Below are 18,662 nucleotides of genomic sequence, written 5' to 3' on the forward strand. Positions count from 1 at the left end.
GCCAGGTGCAGTGAGTGGCTCATGCTTGTAACCCCAGCACTTTGGGAGGTGGAGGCCGGTGGATCACCTGAGGTCAGGAGTTCAAGACCAGCCTGGGCAACATGGTGAAACCCTGTCCCTACTAAAAACACAAAATTAGCTGGGCGTGGTGGAGCATGCCTGTAATCCCAGCTACTTGGGAGGCTGAGGCAGGAGAATTGCTTGAACCCAGGAGGCGGAGGTTGCAGTGAGCTGAGATCATGCCTGGGCAACAAGAGCAAAACTCCATCTCAAAAAAAAAAAAAAAAAAAAAAAGCAAGGAGTTGCTGATGTCCTCATGCCCCTGAGTTTGGCCATCATGAAACGCTGGCCAGATTCCTAACTCACTGTCAGGCACATAGCAGGTGCTATCACCAGCACATGGGGCTTGAATGAGTGGCCCTGGCTGGGAGGGGAGACACAGGGTGGGATGCCTCTGGAGCCTGCAGGGGCAATCAGGCTTCTGAGTGGTCCTCCAACAGGGGTGGGCCTCCCTTCGGAATCCTGCTAATCAGCACAGCCATCCAGGCAGCCGCTCAGGATGCCTCTGTTTGGACAGGGTGTTTTCTTTCCTGTCCAGACCAATGGGGGCCCTGGCCTGGACAGCCCGATGTTTCCTCAGCAGAAAAGACTAAGGAGGTCCTTCAGCTTTGGCTGGGGGAAGGGTTGAAGGGTCACAGGGTCACAGAGCCCAGAGCCTCTTCCTAAACACAGCTCAAGTTGGCCCATGAGTGTGTGTGTGTGTGCATGTGTGTGTGTTACACACAGCCAGGGGCACATTGGAGCACAAAGAACTGTGATCAACAGGTAAACTGCACCTAAAAGGAACGCCAGGCTTGATGGGCAAAGGGGAGCCAAGGTAGGTCCCTCTGCAGGTTCCCGACAGGGGAGAGGATGGACAGTAGGGAGAGCACATTTTGTTACAGTTAAGTCGAGTTGAACATGCCAGCCAGGGGTAGGGGTAGCCAGCAGGTGGAATCTGAACGCTCACCCTCTGCCTTGCAGTGGGGCAGAAAAAAGTTAATGTGTAGGGGTGATGGTAAAAGCTGGGCAAATGGAAGACACTGCTGAGGGAGAGAAGCCAAGGAAGGAAGGAGGGGGTCAGGAGTGAGGGGACTCCATTCCAGGGTCCCAGGAGGGGGACTTTTAGAAGGCTGTGGCTAACCCATCCCAGAGCAGAGATGCTTCTCCCACTGTCTGCTTATCCCCAGGGTATGCTGGAACAGGGGTTCAGGGCAGGAAACTCCCCCGGGAGGGAGACCTGAGGCTTGAAAGCACCCAGAAAGACTTGGCTCTAAACCCAATCCACGCCGCTCCACAGAAGAGAGCTCTGAAACGGGAAGCAGTAGGCCAAGGGACCCCCAGGGGAAGGGAGTCCCCCATCCTCAGTTCCTACGAAGACCACGGCCTGGGCCTTTTATTCAGACCCTGCTAGGCCCAGGAGCCCAGCAACCGCAGATCTCAGAAAGGAACCACTTCCAGACACATTTCCCTGATGTGGTTCCAGCAAAGCCACGCCCTCCCTTTGGCAGCCCTGCGGCCCCACCTCCTGCTGCTCAGAGGCAGCCCCACCTCCTGCTGCTCAGATGCACCCCCTGCCTGCAGAACACAGCACGGCTCCCAAAGTTTGGAAAAATTCACCTTGACAAAGAGGGTGGTTTTTCCTACACCCCTTCCCAAGCTAGCCAAGCCTCTGCCTGCAAGTCACCCTCCCAGATCGCCAAGACACTGGCCCGCAAGGCCCACCCCCACTTCTTGATGACCCCCACACAGGGGAGGGCAGAGAGGGTATCCCTGGAGCACACACGCCAGTGGCCTACCAGGAACCAGTGTGTTCAGGCAGGAGGCCTCATGCCCACTTGGCAGAGCCCCGGCCCCCTCCTCCAGTCCCACGCTGCACCAACCCCAGGAACTCCCGCAGTTCTGAAGGCATCCAGGTTCACTGAGTTTCTTATAGTTTCTCCAGCCCACCACTCCAGTTGCAGAGAGAATGGAAACTGCTGAAGGGGAAAACCAGCTGCCCCAGCCAGTCTTCCTGGCAGGAAGGGAGCAAAAGCATTCAGGAGACAGTGTCTGCCAGCACTCGCTGGGCCCCTGACCAGGCAGCAGTTGTGGGGCTCAGGGCCAGACGGCATGGAGGTAGAAAGCAGAGGGAAGAGGGGAAGTCAGGTTTTGAGGACCTGGAAGTCCTGACTTCCTTCAGGCCGCCCTGAACCAAAGTCTCCAGCCTCCTGCTATGAAGCTATGTGTAGTCAGGCAGGTGACATAAAGAAAGATGGGGCTGGGCACGGTGGCTCACGCCTGTAATCCCAGCACTTTGGGAGGCCGAGGCAGGTGGATCACAAGGTCAAGAGATTGAGACAATCCTGGCCAACACGGTGAAACCCTGTCTCTACTAAAAATACAAAAATTAGCTGGGCATGGTGGTGTGCACCTATAGTCCCAGCTACTTGGGAGGCTGAGGTAGGAGAAATGCTTGAACCCAGGAGGCAGAGATTGCAATGAGCCGAGATCACACCACTGCACTCCAGCCTGGTGACAGAGCAAGACTCCATCTCAAAAAAAAAAAAAAAAAGCAAGCAAGCAAGCTGGGGCTCAGGGAGGACCACAGGTGGGGGGTGGGGAAACCAGGGCAATTTAAATCCCATTCCCATGAAACAATAACAAACCACACCAAGAGTTCCCGGGAAGAAGATAAATATATTTTGGAAGCTGCCTGTGTCCTCTGGGGTGAAAAGCCAGCATAGAGGGCCCCAAACGCCCACCCTGCCAACCCATGCCCTCCTCTGACCTCGCTCCCTTTCTCCCCATAGACCCGCCCCACCCCCTTCTGTGTCGCTGGGCTTCAGGACAAGGAGCAAGAGAGGTAACCAGGGAGACAAGGGGAAGTGTCTTGGGGACAGGGGGCCACAGCAGTTGTGGCCACATGGTACCCCAGGGCCGACGCAGGGCCGACGGGCAAGAGGCTGTTATCTCCAGCCTGGCGCTTCCGGGCCTTTCTTGAGGCCACCATGGGAATGTGATGTGTGAGAGAGGGGCTAGGAGAGACAGAGACACACGCGCCTGGGATCGGCGGTCCGGACAGGGGCAGGGAAACCACACGCCCTACTTTGCCCTTTCCTGTCCATCCCAGACCTACTCAGATCCCTCAGTGCCTAAGAAAACAGGACAGTGAGGACTGGGGGTTAGGGGACGGGGGTTAGGGGCTGGGGCAGGGCCCGTGAGAGGTGGAGGGTGAGAAAGAGGGAGGGAGGGGTGACTGTGTGGTGGTGCTGCCTCTGAACACCCTCCCCTTCCCCAGTCCCCAGCCCTATGGTGATTTAAAGGGGCTGAGAAGCCAAGAGGCAGCGGGCCCATGGAAAGCAGGAAGACCTGGGGGTGGCAGGTGGCCACTAACAGCCCAGCAGCTCCAGGCGCAGGGCGATGCGGTTGTGCCAGGCTACAGGCAGGATGCGCACATAGCGAGCCAGGATGGGCGTCTCAAACAAGTTCTTCTTGTGGGAGTGGTTGTCCCAGTTGCCAGGGAAGATCTAGAGGCAGAGCGGGTGTCAGGAGGACCCCAAGCCAGCCCCCCTCCCCTCAGAGCCCCAGGCCAGACTCCCAGGGAAGTAATGAAGGAATGGCAAAGGGTGGGCAGCTGGACAGACACCCACCTTACTGCTGCCAGTCCTGGGGTCCTGGTACTCAGTCCAGTTCGCACTGTCATTACTGTAGGCAACCTTGTAGGATGCCACAAACTGGACAGAGCCAAAGTTACGGGCCCCCTGGGTGATGATGCCTGTCACCTCCTTCGGGGAGCCCAGGTCCACCTACAGAAGAAACCAACCACATTTTCTCTGCTTGGACCATCTCCAGTAAGGTGAAAAGAGGCAGACACACTGAGGCATGAATTCTAGTTTTGAAAAAAACTACTTGGGTGAGCCTCAGTTTCTTTGGCTATAAAATGGGCATAAGGCCGGACATGGTGTCTCATGCCTATAATCCCAACACTTTGGGAGAGACTTGAGGCAGGTGGATCACCTGAGGTCAGGAGTTCGAGACCAGCCTGACCAACATGGTGAAACCCCATCTCTACTAAAAATACAAAAAATTAGCTGGGCATGATGGTGGCTGCCTGTAATCCCAGCTACTAGGGAGGCTGAGTCAGAAGAACTGCTTGAACCTGGGAGGCGGAGGTTGCGGTGAGCCGAAATGGCGCCACTGCACTCCAGCCTGGGTGACAGAGCAAGGCTCTGTCTCAGAAAAAAAAAAAAAAAAAAAGCGGTGGGGGGGCATAAATAATACCACCTACTTTGCCACACATGGTGTTCAGTACCTCACTGCTATAAAGCTCATAGGGTCTGGGCCCTGGCCAACTCCACGCCAACCACCCCTGCCTGAGACCTGCACTGCACTGTGATGGGAAGGACAGGAGAGGCCACAGCCTGGAGGGGCATGAACTGCTCTAGAGGCTCCCTGCGGCGCCGCCCACAGTCTGACACTGGTCCTGAGGGTGTCCACAGGCAGGCAGCTCCTCAGGGAACCCAGCTCCGCAGTGTGCTCCATGGGGCCCTGAGACAGACCTCCTGTCCCCGGTCCCTGACCTCCCTGGAGAACCTGCCAGCTGCACCTGGACACACAGTTCCCCAACATCCAGGTGTAAACCCAACTCACTGCCAGCCAGCAGGTGGGTACTAGGCAGATCATCGTCCTGCCAGCTCTCGGCTTCCTCATCTATAAAACAAGCTCTGGTTTTCCATGGCTCTCTTTTGTTTCCTAGTTTCAATGACAGACAAGGGCTGTCACATGGTGGCTTCTTAGACACTGAGTCAGAGAATATGTATGCTGTGCTCAAGGGAGAGGTCCCAAGATGCCTGGGTCATGTCTCCCTCTTCCGCCTCCGCCCTGCTGTCCATAGGCTGAGCCTTGTCAATCCTGTGGCAGCCCATAGAATGGCTCACCTCTTGTGTACACACATACACACACACATTCACACACACACATTCACACACACATTCACACACACACATTCTCACACACACATTCTCACACACATTCTCACACACACATTCACACACATTCACACATACACATTCACACACATTCACACATACACATTAACACACATTCACACACATTCACACACATTCTCACACATTCACACACATTCACACATACATTCACACGCACGCATTCACACGCACGCATTCACACGCACACATTCACACTCACATTCACACACATTCACACACTCACACACACATTCACACGCACACATTCTCACTCACACACACACACACACCCTTTCTCCACCTTGGTGGAAGCAGGATCAAGAGAAGGGAGTACAGGTGGGAAGAAGAAAGAAAAGCCGAAGAAAAACAAGGCTTTTCCAGAACTCTTTTGGGGAGCAGAAGAGAAGCCTGGGCTGGAGAGAGGTCAAAGATCTGGCAGTCCCACCTCATCCCACCCAACCCCAGCCCCACATCCCAAGAAGGCTGACCCACCTGCAGCCACTGATCGTTACCGTAGCTCCCCGCAACCCAGGCGTTGAAGTTGCCCTGCTTGTCCAGCCGTGCATAGGAGGGGTTCCAGCTGAAGAGATGCAAGCCCCAGGTCTTGTAGCTGCTGGAGGCCGTGATCTGCTTGTCAGGGATGCTGTTATTCTTCAGGCCCAGGGGATTGGCGCATCCTGCCAGCAAGGTGGGCTGTCATCTGGATCTGGGATCCACAGCTCCCAGGGGCAGGAGCACAAGGCGATGAAGCAGAAAGAACTCTGTGGATCCTGACCAGCCCCTGTCATGCTCTTGGGCAACAGAAAGCAGCTCCATCCGCCTTGCAGGGCCAACTGTGCGACCTTCTTACTGCCGACCCCACCACCTCCTCACCTCAACCAGCCGGGCTCAGCTCCTCACAGATCACCGAAGACCTCCCACTCACCACCCTTCTCCTCTGCACCAGGGAAGGCCCCTGCTCCACCACCTCCTGCCCTCCTTCAATGCCTGACTTTGGAGACACCTCCTCCAAGAAGTCTGCCCTGACTACTTCACTTGGGCAGGATTTCTTCCTCTTCTGGACTCACAGCACTGCCCCCATCGCCTCGGCCTCCCATCCGTCCCATGGCACAGTCACTATCTACTTTAATAACAACCACATTGTTTATTCAGTGCTTACTTCAGTCATTTAACCTGCCACCAAAAAAAAAAAGAAAAAAAAACACTAAATGAAGTAGAAATTAGTAAGCCCATTCTACAGATGAGAAAACTGAAAGACATTAAGCATCATGCTCAAGTCACATACAAACTCCTAATATCACACTATGACGTCACCTCTACCAGCTACACATCCCAGCTAGATGATGAAGGCCTGCCTAGTGGCGACCCAGTGATGAACAGGACAACATCCCTGCCCTCCAGCAGCTGGCAGTTAGAGAAATCAGACAACTCCTGGGGCACAGGAACATCTCTATTTCCATTCCCCAGAAGCCCCCTGACTTAGTGTCTCCCAGAGGGCCTTCGCACACTCAAATGTTCTGGGGATGCTGTCACACAGGCCTGCGAGGGCTGGCCCGGGAAGCTGGCCTTTGTTTCACTCAGCCCTGCCCCAAACACTCAGGAATGTGCCGGGCTGCCTTGCACTTGTATCTGCACCTGCATATGGCTAGAACAGTTGGGGATGGGCAAGAGATACAACTCCCAAGAGAATGATGGGGGTGTCTCCCACCTGGAAGAATCCTCACTCCACAAGTGTCTATCCCTCTGGGGAATTGAGGGAGGCAGGAGTGGACGGTGGGACTGGAGAGCCCCCTGCCCTCTGGGAGCCAGCTAAGTTATATCACTGCCCTCCAATACTCTCACCACTCAAGAGTACTGGGAGCCAGCTAAGTTATATCACTGCCCACCTGTACTCTCACCACTCAAGACATTTGCCTCCAGGGTGTGTTGACAATGCCTGCTGATGGTACCATCATCTCCTGATGGTGATGCACCAGGGAACCACCACCTTCCCCCTCAAAGAGAGGCTCCCGGGCTGAGAGCTGGTTGTCCCTTGGCCCCAGAAGAGGAGAGGCCTGAGGCAGGCTAAAACCTGGGCAGCTTTGCAGAGGACACCAATTCTCCACAATGTGCTCAACGCAGACCCCTCTACAGATCATCTGCTTCTAGTGGTTCATACCCTCCTCACTCTCAGCCTCCCCAGGAAGTCAGACAGCCTTTCTGGTAAAATGCAGTTGGAAGGGGCACCAGGGCAGGGACAGGACTGTCAGCTCCAGCACTCTAGGAAGTCCCTTCCTCTCTCTGGCTCTCAGTCTCCCCATCTATAAAATGAGATACTAGGGGAGTAATTCTCACAGATCACCTGGGGATCTTGATATATAAAAAAAAAAAAAAGCTTATGTTTCAGCAAGTCTAGGCTGGGGCTTTCAGTCTGTATTTCTTTTTTTGTGTTTTTTTGTTTGTTTGTTTGAGACACAGTCTCGCTCTGTCACCCAGGCTGGAGTGCAGTGGCATGATCTCGGCTCACTGCAACCTCCACCTTCTGACTGGGTTCAGGCAATTATCCTGCCTCAGCCTCCCTAGTAGCTGGGATTACAGGCACCTGCCACCACGCCCGGCTAAGTTTTGTATTTTTTTTAGTAGAGACGGGGTTTCGCCATGTTGGCCAAGCTGGTCTTGATCTCCTGACCTCAGGTGATCCGCTTGCCTCGGCCTCCCAAAATGCTGGGATTACAGGCGTAAGCCACCGCACCCGGCCTCAGTCTGCATTTCTAGGAAGCTCCTAGGTGATGACACTGCAGGTCCCTGGGGCTCTTCACCCACCAAGCTGCCCCTCCATCTCTTGACTCCAGCTCCACTGGCCTTCCTTCCACCCTTCAACATGCCCCAGGGCCTTTGCATTTACCAATTCCTTGCCGGCAGTACTTTTTTTGCAGTGCTGTTTTTAAGTTTTTCATGTGGTTGGCTCTCCATCATTCAGGCCCCCAGTCAAAGGCCTTCCCGACAGAGCAGTCCTTGTCTTGCTCTCTCCCCTCACCCCAAGTCATGGTCATCTCATCAGCCTCTAGCTTTTCTTCAGAGCTGTTACTGCTCTCTGTCATCTGCTCCTCGCCTCAAGTCTGCCTCCCTTGCTACAATGCAAATTCCATGAGGTCAAGGAATCATTCCCTAGAGCCAAGCACCCAGGAGGGACTTAATCAATATCTTAATAAACATCCATTGAATTAAATAATTAATTCACCAAAGACACCATATGCCTGCAAAGAGGAATCCCTTGTGGAATCCCAGGTACCCCCAGACCTCAGCCCCACCCACACACATGCACACATGCACACATGCACCAACACTCTCCAGCCGACTGGAAGGCCTATAGGGAAAGGAGTGGTCCAGACCCTGAAGGAAGCAGACAGGGTACCTGGGCTTCCTTGGTTTGCAAGACTCACCCTCTCTTGGCCCTGAGCAGGGGCCAGTCATGCCTGGATACAGGCAACTTTAATGGCCAAAGGCTTCAAGCCAAAACAGCAAGTGTCAGGGACTCCAGGGAGAGGCACACAGACCTGGCTCTGTCCTTTCCCAGTAGCCTACATTTCCTTCTAGCAGAAGGCAAAGTCTTATACTCCCTACTGAAACAATACGGCTCAAAAGGGCCCCTGGTGGAGGAAGCATACCTACTCAAGTTCATACTAAAAACACTGAACCCAGCTAGGCACTGAACTCAGCTCTGAGGGGTATTTGGGTGGTGTCTGAAATGCGACAACAGGAAGAGGTGTCACAGAGGGGAAAGGCGGGGCACAGGAGGGCAGGTAAGATCAAAACGCCAGCGGGTAAGATAAGAACGCTTAGCGAGCCCTCCAGTTCCACTGATGGCCAGCAGGTGGCATTGTGGCTGCAAAGAGAGAGAAATACCCAGACCTCAGGAAAGCTGGGTTGAGCTGGGCTGAGACAATTAATGTCTGTCAGCCCAAATCCGGCACTCTGACCTCGCCCAGGCTGTCTCCTGGCTCTGCAGAAATCTGTCCCTTTATGGTCTCCCCAGCTCTTCATCTGGGAATCTCTTTGGAAAAGGCAGCAGGAAGCACCAGCTCCAAGCCCTGTGGTCCAAGAAGCCCCTGTGTTTCTCTGGAGTGCAGACTCTTAAGAGTTTGGCAGGGAAAGCTCTGGATGGGTGTGGTCGGGAGCCCAGAAATCTAGACCAAGTCTTAATACCTACCAGATGTGTACCCTTAATAAATCATTCATCGGGGCCCCACGCCCCTCATTCATTCATTCACTCATTCATCAAATATTTATTGAGTACCTATAAACCAGACACTATTCTAGGCACTGGGAATACCGAAGCAAACAAAACAGACAGATTCTCTGCCCTCGTAAAGCTGACATCTGCCAAACACACCTAACGCTACATGTTCTAGAAGCTACAGGAGAGAAGCCAACCAGAAGAAGGGAAAATACTTTGAAAACTGATGTCTTTTTCTCTATCAATCAGAATGCCCTGGGTCATGGGTTGGCAGACAGCAAACACCTGGGTGGGGCTGCTATGGCCAGGTGACCCCCTAGAGTGCGTTGCCCGAGTGAAGCCTGGTCCCCGGGCCTTGTTGCTGCCCTACCCAGCTCAGTTTGGCTGAGAAAAGAGGCAGCAGGGAGGGCCACCTCCTAGGATTGGCCAACAGTGCCCCCCTACCCGCACCCCCAGCACTCACCATTCAGCTCACAGCCCAGTAGCTCAAAGCGCAGAGTACAGGCCATGTGGCAGCTCGTGGGGTACAATCTCACGTACTGAGCCTCCACAGGGGTCTCAAACAGGTTGACATGCACCGCGTTTTTGTTCCAGTTACCCACAAACTCCTAGGAGGGAAGGGACAAGACTGGAGAAGGGGGTCCATCTGAGCAGTCCCCCTCCCTGGGGTTACCTCATCTTCCTCTTCAGACCTGGGAGGCAGAGGTGGGGCTGGGAGGGTGAAGAGGACTTGGAAGAGCCAGCAGAGGCTCACACAGCAGCCTCTCCTTTGGCCACCCCATGGCCCTCCACAAAGATTCTCCTCTCACTTTCCTTAATCATCATGGAGCCTGGGCATAAACCCCTATAGCTGACACAGGGCCACCTGTAACCTACAGGGTATCTCTTTGCAAATTAGGAAAAGGCACTCCTTTCTCAAATAGTTTATTATGACAATTTTCTGACAGAGTTCCACAAATGTACAATGCCTGTACTGTGAATGGTGCCTGCTTAGCAATGACATCCTTGAGCAGTGGACAACCTACACAACTGTACATGTACCCCTGAAGGCTCAGAATGAAACCCAGCTCCACCACCACTATCACCCTCAACAGGTCACTGTACCATTTTGAATCTCACTAGTCTCATCTCTAAAGTAGGACTATTGCTTATAAACCACAGAACATGGACACAGTCTGGGTTTCCCAATTTTTAGAAGCCAAGATGCACCCGAAGACCCACATCATAGCCAATCACCTAGGGTTCTCTGGACTCGCTGGGGGTCCTCAGTCAATGCTAGAACCTTAGGGGGTATGGACCACAGCCCTTCTTTCGGGCCCCAACAAGACCTACCTTGTGTTTTTTATTAACATCATGGATGAAATCGAATTCGTGTCCATTAAGGCTGTAGGCCACCTTGAAGGCCTTCAGGTACTCATGACTGGCCAAGCGGCTGGCACCCTGCGTCACCACACCTGTTACCCACATCCTCCGCAGCAGGTTCACCTGGACACAGGGCAGGGGAGATGGCACCCTTATCTCCTGGGTTCTTTCCACTCAAGATCCAAGCAGACCCATCCCTTCACTCCCCCACTGGGTAGGGGAACAACTCAAGCAAAACAGAGGAGGGGCAGCTGAGCACACTGCCCGCACAAAGGGCTTTCTTCTTCTGCCCAGGCCTCCAGAGGCCTCATCCAGCACCAACAGCTCCTCCACAGCCTGGGGCCTCCTCCCCCCTCCCCTTGACCCCATACCAGGTTCCCCCAGGGATGCCATCCACTTACAGATACTTCATCCATGGGAACCTGCTACCTTGCCACCTGAACCCCAGTGATGAACCCTCCTGGGGTAACCCCCAAATGCAGGAACATTCATCGAGCCTTCTCTCCATCGCCCCACCCCAGGGCCATCCCCAGGCATACCTGGATCCAGGGGTTATCGTCATTGCTGCTGGGTGTCCAGGCATTGACCATGCCTGCACGGTTCAGGCGGGCCAGCTCCGGGACCCAATGCTGCAAACCCAAGAAGGTCACACGCACAGATGAGGCGGCGATCTGTGAGTTGGCAATGTTCCCATTCTCCATGCCCAGTGGCTCGACACATTCTGAGGGAAGGGAGGTGGCAGTCAGGTGGCTACCCCAGCAGGTTCCTGGGCCCAGCTGGGACCCAGCGGACAAGAAAATAAGACTGTATGACCTCTGCCTAAGCCCCAGGGCCAGGGAGAACCTCAGAGCCTCTCTCAGAACAAAGACCACAAAGGGACAATGAAGGCAGTGCCCAAGACGAGGTGCCAAGAAAAGGTATGTGGCCGGGGGTGGTGAGGATGAGGGGGGTGGGCAGAGTCATGGGAGGCCAGGACCCAGGGCTGCCAGAGGATCCCAGCCAGGGTAGCACTGTGGGGACAGCCATGATTGGCACTCATGGAAAGTAGAGTCCCCCTCCAGGCTGTGGGAGGTGGCCTCGTTCATATAGGGCATCTGGCAGCAATCAGTCTGGTGCAGGGGTTAGACTGGTGGCACAGAATACCGGTGTGACCCCCTCTTCCTCAGTGTCCCCCCCCACCACCAGGAAGGGACGCCATCCTCAGCCCAGCCCCTGGCTTCCTCAGGAGGGTGGCTTTGGGAGAAGGGCTACCTCGGATGGCAGTGAACAGTACCAGCACTGCACACAAAGTAAAGCTAATCTGCCTGGAGTTTTCTAGAATCCCACTGGCAGGAGTTCTCTGGGTGGGGCACAATTGCCATTCTGCTTTCCCTCTTTGCGCCTTCCACCTGTGGGCCCTCACCTAGCCATCTGTGAACATGCCCGTGGCCAAGGCCCCACCCCCCTCACCATCACTCCAGCAGTGCGGTCCCAGGAACCCAGGACAGCTACCAGGCCCACCTACAGGCCAAGCTTCTCTCATCACCTGGGGATCCCCCCAGCGTGTGCCTGGGCCTTCCAGCTGCCAAGCAGAGAACCCACAGACAGATCTAGTCTTCCTCCAACATCACAGGCGCGGACGAGCTCAGTGTTAGCGCACTCTGGCAGGGAGGGGAACACGCAAAGTGAGGCCAGAGCCTCAAGACCAGAGCTCGGCCAGTGGCTGAGCTGAGATTTGACCCCAGTCTGCCTCCAGGACTATCCCCATACCCCACCACGCTCACACCCTGAAGGAGTCCAGTGTGCATTCTTTGGGCCCGCAGGGTCCTTGTTGGCTCCAAGGAAACATACCACGTAAAAGGCAAGGAAGAGCTGCGAAGGTCCCTCTGAGGGCTTCCTCCGCTGTGTGGTCACCCCTGCCTTCTTCCTGGGTGCAGCCATGTCCAGCCTGGGGAAGATCCCAGGCCCAGAAGCTAGAAGTCAGGGTGGGTAATTCCCACTCAGACACACTCACTGTTACCTCAGCTCCCAGGATACTTGTTAGTGGCTCCACCTGGCCCTACCCAGGGCTCTGATTGCCTTAGCAACCCGTCCCCCAAACCATACACACACCCTTCCACCAGGATCTCAAACACATCTGGCCTCAGGGCAGGGTCCAAGGCACAGGCCCCAGGGCCACTTGGGAGGTAAAAGGCATCCTACTCACTTGACCTGCTCTCTCCCAGGGCCCCTGCTGCCACCCAGCTGGCTCAAGCCCCCCGCCCCCTCCTTCTGGAGGCCAATAAACCTCAGAGCCCATCCCCACATCTCCCTGAGGAGGGCAAGATGTCCCCTGTCCCCTACCCAAGATGCTCAGCGACTGACCTGCTGGATTCAGAAACCTAGGACCCCCATTCCACCCATCCCTGGGCCCACATGTGGGCAACCCGCCTGCCCCATGAGGAGTCCTAGTGGGGTGGGAGCACTGAGTGGGAGGGACTCCAGCTGGGCCTGGAGGGAGGACAGCAGGGGAACTGCTGTTGCCACCCCACCTAGGGCCATTCTGGGGCCGAGTGGATAACCAGGCAGGTCACACGCGGACAGCCCCTCTGGGCATGCAGGGCCTCTGACCACCTGACCGCGTGGGGATGGCTCAGCTGGCCCAGGCCTCTCCCTTCTCCCCGAGCTCTGTGATGAGGCTGCAGGTCAAACTTGGGCCAGGAACTGTCAGTCAGACTCTGAAACCAAGGCTGATTTACTGAGTTCCTGGGCCTCAAAAGACTAAGAACGTGTTTGTTTTCCCCTCTTAGGTAGAAAAATCCTTGTGACTTAACCCTAATGCTGTGTGTCTGGCTCATGGTGACTCAAGAAACAGCACTCCCGTGACCTCCAGGGTGACCACAACCCCTCACTCCTCTGCATCAGCATCAGGCCTGGCCGGCAGTCTCAGGAAAGAGGGCCAGGCAGAAAGAAGGAAGAAACAACAGGACCCTTTTCCCCCCTCGGTCTAACTGAGGCTCTGTCTCTCTCTCTCAGTCTCCCCAGAGGAGGCCTTGACACCTCCACTGGGGTGGGGATCACAGGGAGAGAATAAGGCCAGCATATGGCCTATGCCACCAGGGCTGTGGCTCAGGGTCTACTGCTAGAAACAGGCAACAAGCACCCCCAGATACTCACTCGTCTCACAGTGGTTGCCCGCGTAGCCCTTAAGGCACGTGCAGGTGTACGAGGGGAAGACATCTCCTCGCACTTCTTGGGAAATCTCCTCGCATAAACCACCGTTGTGGCAGGGGTTTTTGGAACAGATATCTGGGGACAGAGACAGGTAAGATGAGCAGATGATCAGGAAGGAGCTGGGGACACAGGTGAGAAGTAGCAGATGGGTCCAGCCCAAAAGGACCCTCCACTCAAACTCAGCCCATTATCTCTTCCTCTCCCTCTTCCCCCGTGTGCTGGATGGAGCCTGAGTCCGCCTAGAGCCAAGGAAGTCCATGTGTAGGCGAATCGGCCCACATAAGGGAAGCGCCCAGCTTTCCAAGTGGCCTGGGAGTGTCCAGAAAAGTGCTGGCTGACAATGGCAGTGGTGCTGGGGACCACTGCCCACTGGTGGAAGAGCTGGCAGCTGGGGTCTGGAGAAGCAGGCAAGGTCCAGGGCAGGTCTCTTGGCAGCAGTTTGATTGCAAAGGAGGCCCATGAGGACTTTCAGGCAGGGGCAGTGGAAGGAAGCATTGTCCTGGCCCATCGAGCAGGTTCCGCCCACCAATTCAGGCACAGGTTGCAGTCACAGATGTCACCTCCAACGGCAGCCCTGACTCAGGAACAGCACGATGATCATCCAGGAAACACTGGGAGGGCCAATGACCATGCTAGGCCCCTGAGACAGAGAAATCAGATGCAGCGCAGGCCTCAAGAAGCCAAGGGGAAAGAGGCCAGCAAGTCCACAGATGAGGAAGATTGCCCAATGCTCCAGAAGCCTGCATGGACCGTCACTGGAGGCATGATTTCTGCTGGGGAATTGGAAGTTCCCCAGAGGAGGGAATATTTGAGCTGGGTCTAGAAGACAAAGTAAGGGGGGTGCCAGACTGGGCAATGAGTAAAGAATGTTCCAAGAAAAGCAGATGCACAGAGGGTGTGGTATGTTGGAGCACAGTTAGATGCAGCTGGAAGGGTAGGCTGGGGCCAGACTGGGAGGGATCTGAAGAATGACAAGTTTAGTTTTTCATCCTGTAGAGCAGTGGCTTTTAACCTTCCTTCACCCTCCTCACCACTGTCCACCAGGGGGGAGAAAAAATAAAAATAAAATAGTCAGTTCCAATTGCAGGATGAAGAAGGCTGAAAAGGCCCATGTGCAGACATGCCGCTGAGCTCCCCCAGGGTGGGGAGCATCTGGTAGCTGCAGACAGGTCCCTCTGGCTGAAATGCAGAAATCCCACTGAAGAGGGTGAAGGTGGAGAGCAGGAGAGCATGGTGAGAGAGGAAGTCAGAGCAGAGAAGTGAAAAGGAAGGGTGATTTCAGAACCACCAGGGGGCATGGGCTGGAGAGGCCACCAGGGCTTCTGGATGGGAACCTGGATGACAGATGTACACTATCAGCCCCGGTGGTGGAGAACACAGGAGAAGGAACAGGAGGGCCTGTCCTCAATCCCTTGACTCTGGTGGGTCGGCCGGGCCCAACAGGAGTCCTCTAGCCGACATTAGCATCCCAGAAGGGCTGCCCCAGACCCTACACCCAAATCTGTCATTTGGAGCAAGACATGAGACATCTTTTTGCTTTGGCTGGGTGTGGTGGCTCACACCTGTAATCCCAGCACTTTGGGAGGCCAAGGTGGGAGGATCATGAGGTCAGGAGATCCAGACCATCCTGGCTAACACGGTGAAACCCCATCTCTACTAAAAATACAAAAAATTAGTCGGGCCGGGCGTGGTGGCGGGTGCCTGTACTCCCAGCTACTTGGGAGGCTGAGGAAAGAGAATGGCATGAACCCAGCAGGCGAAGCTTGTAGTGAACCGAGACCACGCCACTGCACTCCAGCCTGGGCGACACAGCAAGATTCCATCTCAAAAAGAAAAAAGAAAAAAAAAACCCTTTTTGCCTCCCCCTCAGAGTCACCCATCTAAGGCTGGAGAGTCCTCCTGAAATCTCAAAGCCCCTTCATCCCACTCCAGGGAAGGCAACAACACCATTAATGAGCGATCTGCCCTCAGAGCTCCCCCTCCACGGGCCTCCGGAGCTTAAAGTGGCTCCCAAGGAGCTATTAGTCATTGGCTTTAAATAGCAGGTAATCCTTCCTCTGACCTGGCAGGCAGGGGCGAGCATTGACACAGACAGAGGCTTGGGTTGGGAATGGACTCTTCCCTCCCAACTGCACCGGCCCTCTCCCTACACTGCTCCAGGGCAAAACGGTCCAGTGGGAAAACGGGAAAGTGAAAGGTGTACTCTACCCAGCCACGTTACCTGTGTGGAAGATAGGTATGGTGTTTCCTCCTTCTGGAAAAGGCCAGATCACCCTGTATAAAAACATCTTTGGGACTTCAGAGTCCTGCTCTTTCGGGGACTTTCCAGTAACATTTGGCCAGAGTTCAGGTTGGGGGGTACAGGGAAGAGTAGAAAGGGGCTATGAAGATCCAGCTGTCTTTCATGGTGGCCGGGGAGGGCCAGGAGCTCCCAAGTTCCTGGGAGCTTGGAGCACTCTGGAAGCTCTAGCCCCGAGGGTCAGGCAGATCACAGGACATAGGGCTGGGGCTCAGCTGTTACCTACCTTGCTTCAGTCAATCCCATTTCTATGAGAAAATGATGGAGGGGCCGCCTAAAGAGTCCTGGCCCTGACCCCCTCCCAGCGCTCCACGGTGAATGGCACGGGGCATCCGCAAGTCCAGCCTGCAAGGGGCCCAGCTGGCCGCCGGAGGCCTCCTGGGAGGCGGAGGAGGACCAGGGAAGATACAGCAGCCGGCCAAGGCCGCGGGAGGGAGGGAGTCAGGAGACTCCCATCAGCAGGCAGCCCTCTTCCAAGTTCCTCGAAGCCTCTGGGTCCCCTCCCGGGCCCCGCTTACGGCCTGCGTCCATTGCACCGACTCCCCAGCCCTTCCCTTATGTGACCAGGCACGGACAATTGGGAGCGCAAAAATCCAATGAACTGTCCAGCCAACTGGAGTTGGCAGGGAGATGGCCAGGACAAAGTTATCCAGACAAGACTTATCCATACTAGAGTCCTAGAATCTCCCAGGTGGAAGGGGTTCGAAAGTCAAACGCAGTTCCCTGGCCTCATTTTTCACCAGGGAAAAGAGAGGCCCGACACAGCGGATTCCTTTGTCATTATCTGTAAGCCGCATCCCTGGGGGCGGCAGGGCTGTCACCCGATGTCCCGAGTCCCAGCCCAAAAGCCCCAGCGCAGAGACAGCAGGGCCGCATCCCCCTGTCCCGCCAGGGCGCAGCGGAAGAAGCCGCCCCTCTGCCCGGCCCGGTCCCCGGGGCTTTGTCTAAGTTTGTCAACAGTGGAGGTGGAGGGCGGGCGCCGGGCAAACTTCCGAGCGGCGCGGGGAGGAGGGGCGAGGGGCAGAGGCGCGATCCACTCACCCAGGGCGACGAGGAGGCTGGGGGCGCAGAGCAGCGCGCCGCACAGCGCGGCCAGCAGGCGGGGGCGCGGCATGCTGCGGGGACGGGGGCGCTGGAATGGGCACGCCGGGCTGCTCAGACCCCGCGGGGTTCTGGCGCCTTCTCCTCCGGGACCGGAATAAATCAGGCGGCTCAGCACCTCCCACTGGCCGTGCGCTCCGCCCAAGCTGGCCAGAGGCGGACTGGGGGCGGGGCTCCGCGGCTGCGAGGGAATTGGTTGAAAGGAATTGGGGGGCGCGGGGGTGGTCCGCGATATCTGCCTCTTCCGCCACTGCCACACCGGCGTCCCGCGTCGTGCCAACGGCCCGGTCACGAGTCTTGAGTCTGTTGGGCGGGAAAAGTTCAGGAGTTTTGTTTTTAAGATTTTTAGACTTGAAAAGATGCTAACTCTTTATTCATAATCAGATAGATGCAAATTAAAACTACAATGAGCATCGTGTTTCCCTTCTCGGATCGGCAAGTATCAAGATGTTAACAAGGTTAGTGGAGGCTGTGGGGAACAGGTCCAAGCATGTTTCGCTGAAGACAGTATAAATTAGTTCAACTTCCCTAGAGGGCTATTTGGAAACACCTATCAAAACGACAAATGCTGACACCTTAAGACCTAGCATTTCCACATAGAGAGATTCATTCTACAGAAACTCCCATGTGCAAAATGACAGATATACAAAGATAGCATAGCAACATTGTCTGAAATGGTAAAATACTAAAAAAAAAAAAAAAAAAAAAAAAAAAAAAAAAAAAAAAAAAAAAAAATCAGCAAAGATTTCTGTAAAGGACCTAATAGAAAATGTTCTCTGATATGTAGGCCCTGAGTCTCTGTAGCAGCTATTCATCTCTGCCTTTGTTGCAAGAAAAGCACCATAGACAAAATGCGAGGAAATGGGCACCTGTTTGCCGAAAGGGAATAAAACAAAGCAATCCTGTCACCGTTGACTTTTTACTAAATGATTTGTACTTATCATGTGCAAATATTACCTGTTTACAAATAAGTGATTTTAATAATAGTGTTTTGGCTGGGTGCGTTGGCTCACACCTGTAATCCCAGCACTTTGGGAGGCCGAGGCACGTGGAACACCTGAGGTCGGAGTTCAAGACCAGCCTGGTCAAGATGGTGAAACCCCGTCTCTACTAAAAATACAAAAATTAGCCGGGCGCAGTGGCAGGTGCCTGTAATCCCAGCTACTCGGGAGGCTGAGGCAGGAGAATTGCTTGAACCCAGGCGGCAGAGGTCCCAGTGAGCCGAGATCATGCCACTGCACTCCAGCCTGGGTGACAGAGTGAGACTCCGTCTCTAATAATAATAATAATAATAATAATAATGCTTCAGGCCGGGAGCGGTGACTCAAGCCTGTAATGCCAGCTCTTGGGGAGGCCGAGGTAGGCGGATCACTTAAGCTCAAGAGTTCGAGACCTTCCTGGGCAACATGGCAAAACCCTGTTTCTACAAAAAAAGAAATACAAAAGTATTCCAGGCGCATGCCTGTAGTCCCAGCTACTCAGG

The 18,662-nt window shown here is 54.9% G+C and overlaps 1 protein-coding gene across 2 annotated transcripts; it reads right to left on the reverse strand.

Annotated features, from left to right (window-relative positions):
- Positions 1–2,698: 2,698 nt before the first annotated feature.
- Positions 2,699–17,342, reverse strand: MFGE8 (milk fat globule EGF and factor V/VIII domain containing). 2 transcript variants are annotated; one of them, XM_001165898.8, is made up of 8 exons: positions 17,120–17,342; positions 13,723–13,854; positions 11,127–11,308; positions 10,558–10,710; positions 9,689–9,833; positions 5,502–5,686; positions 3,672–3,827; positions 2,699–3,548 (listed from the first exon to the last, which is right to left on the reverse strand). In XM_001165898.8, the coding sequence occupies exons 1-8, from the start codon at positions 17,190–17,192 to the stop codon at positions 3,411–3,413; spliced, it is 1,164 nt and encodes a 387-aa protein (XP_001165898.1). In that variant the 5' UTR covers positions 17,193–17,342; the 3' UTR covers positions 2,699–3,410. The 2 variants fall into 2 exon arrangements, with proteins under 2 accessions (XP_001165898.1, XP_016782875.1); XM_016927386.3 differs by lacking the exon at positions 3,672–3,827 and having other exon boundaries at positions 17,120–17,336.
- Positions 17,343–18,662: the final 1,320 nt, after the last annotated feature.

The sequence above is a fragment of the Pan troglodytes genome, chromosome 16 (assembly GCF_028858775.2).
Source record: "Pan troglodytes isolate AG18354 chromosome 16, NHGRI_mPanTro3-v2.0_pri, whole genome shotgun sequence".
In the NCBI taxonomy this organism is placed as follows: domain Eukaryota; kingdom Metazoa; phylum Chordata; class Mammalia; order Primates; family Hominidae; genus Pan; species Pan troglodytes.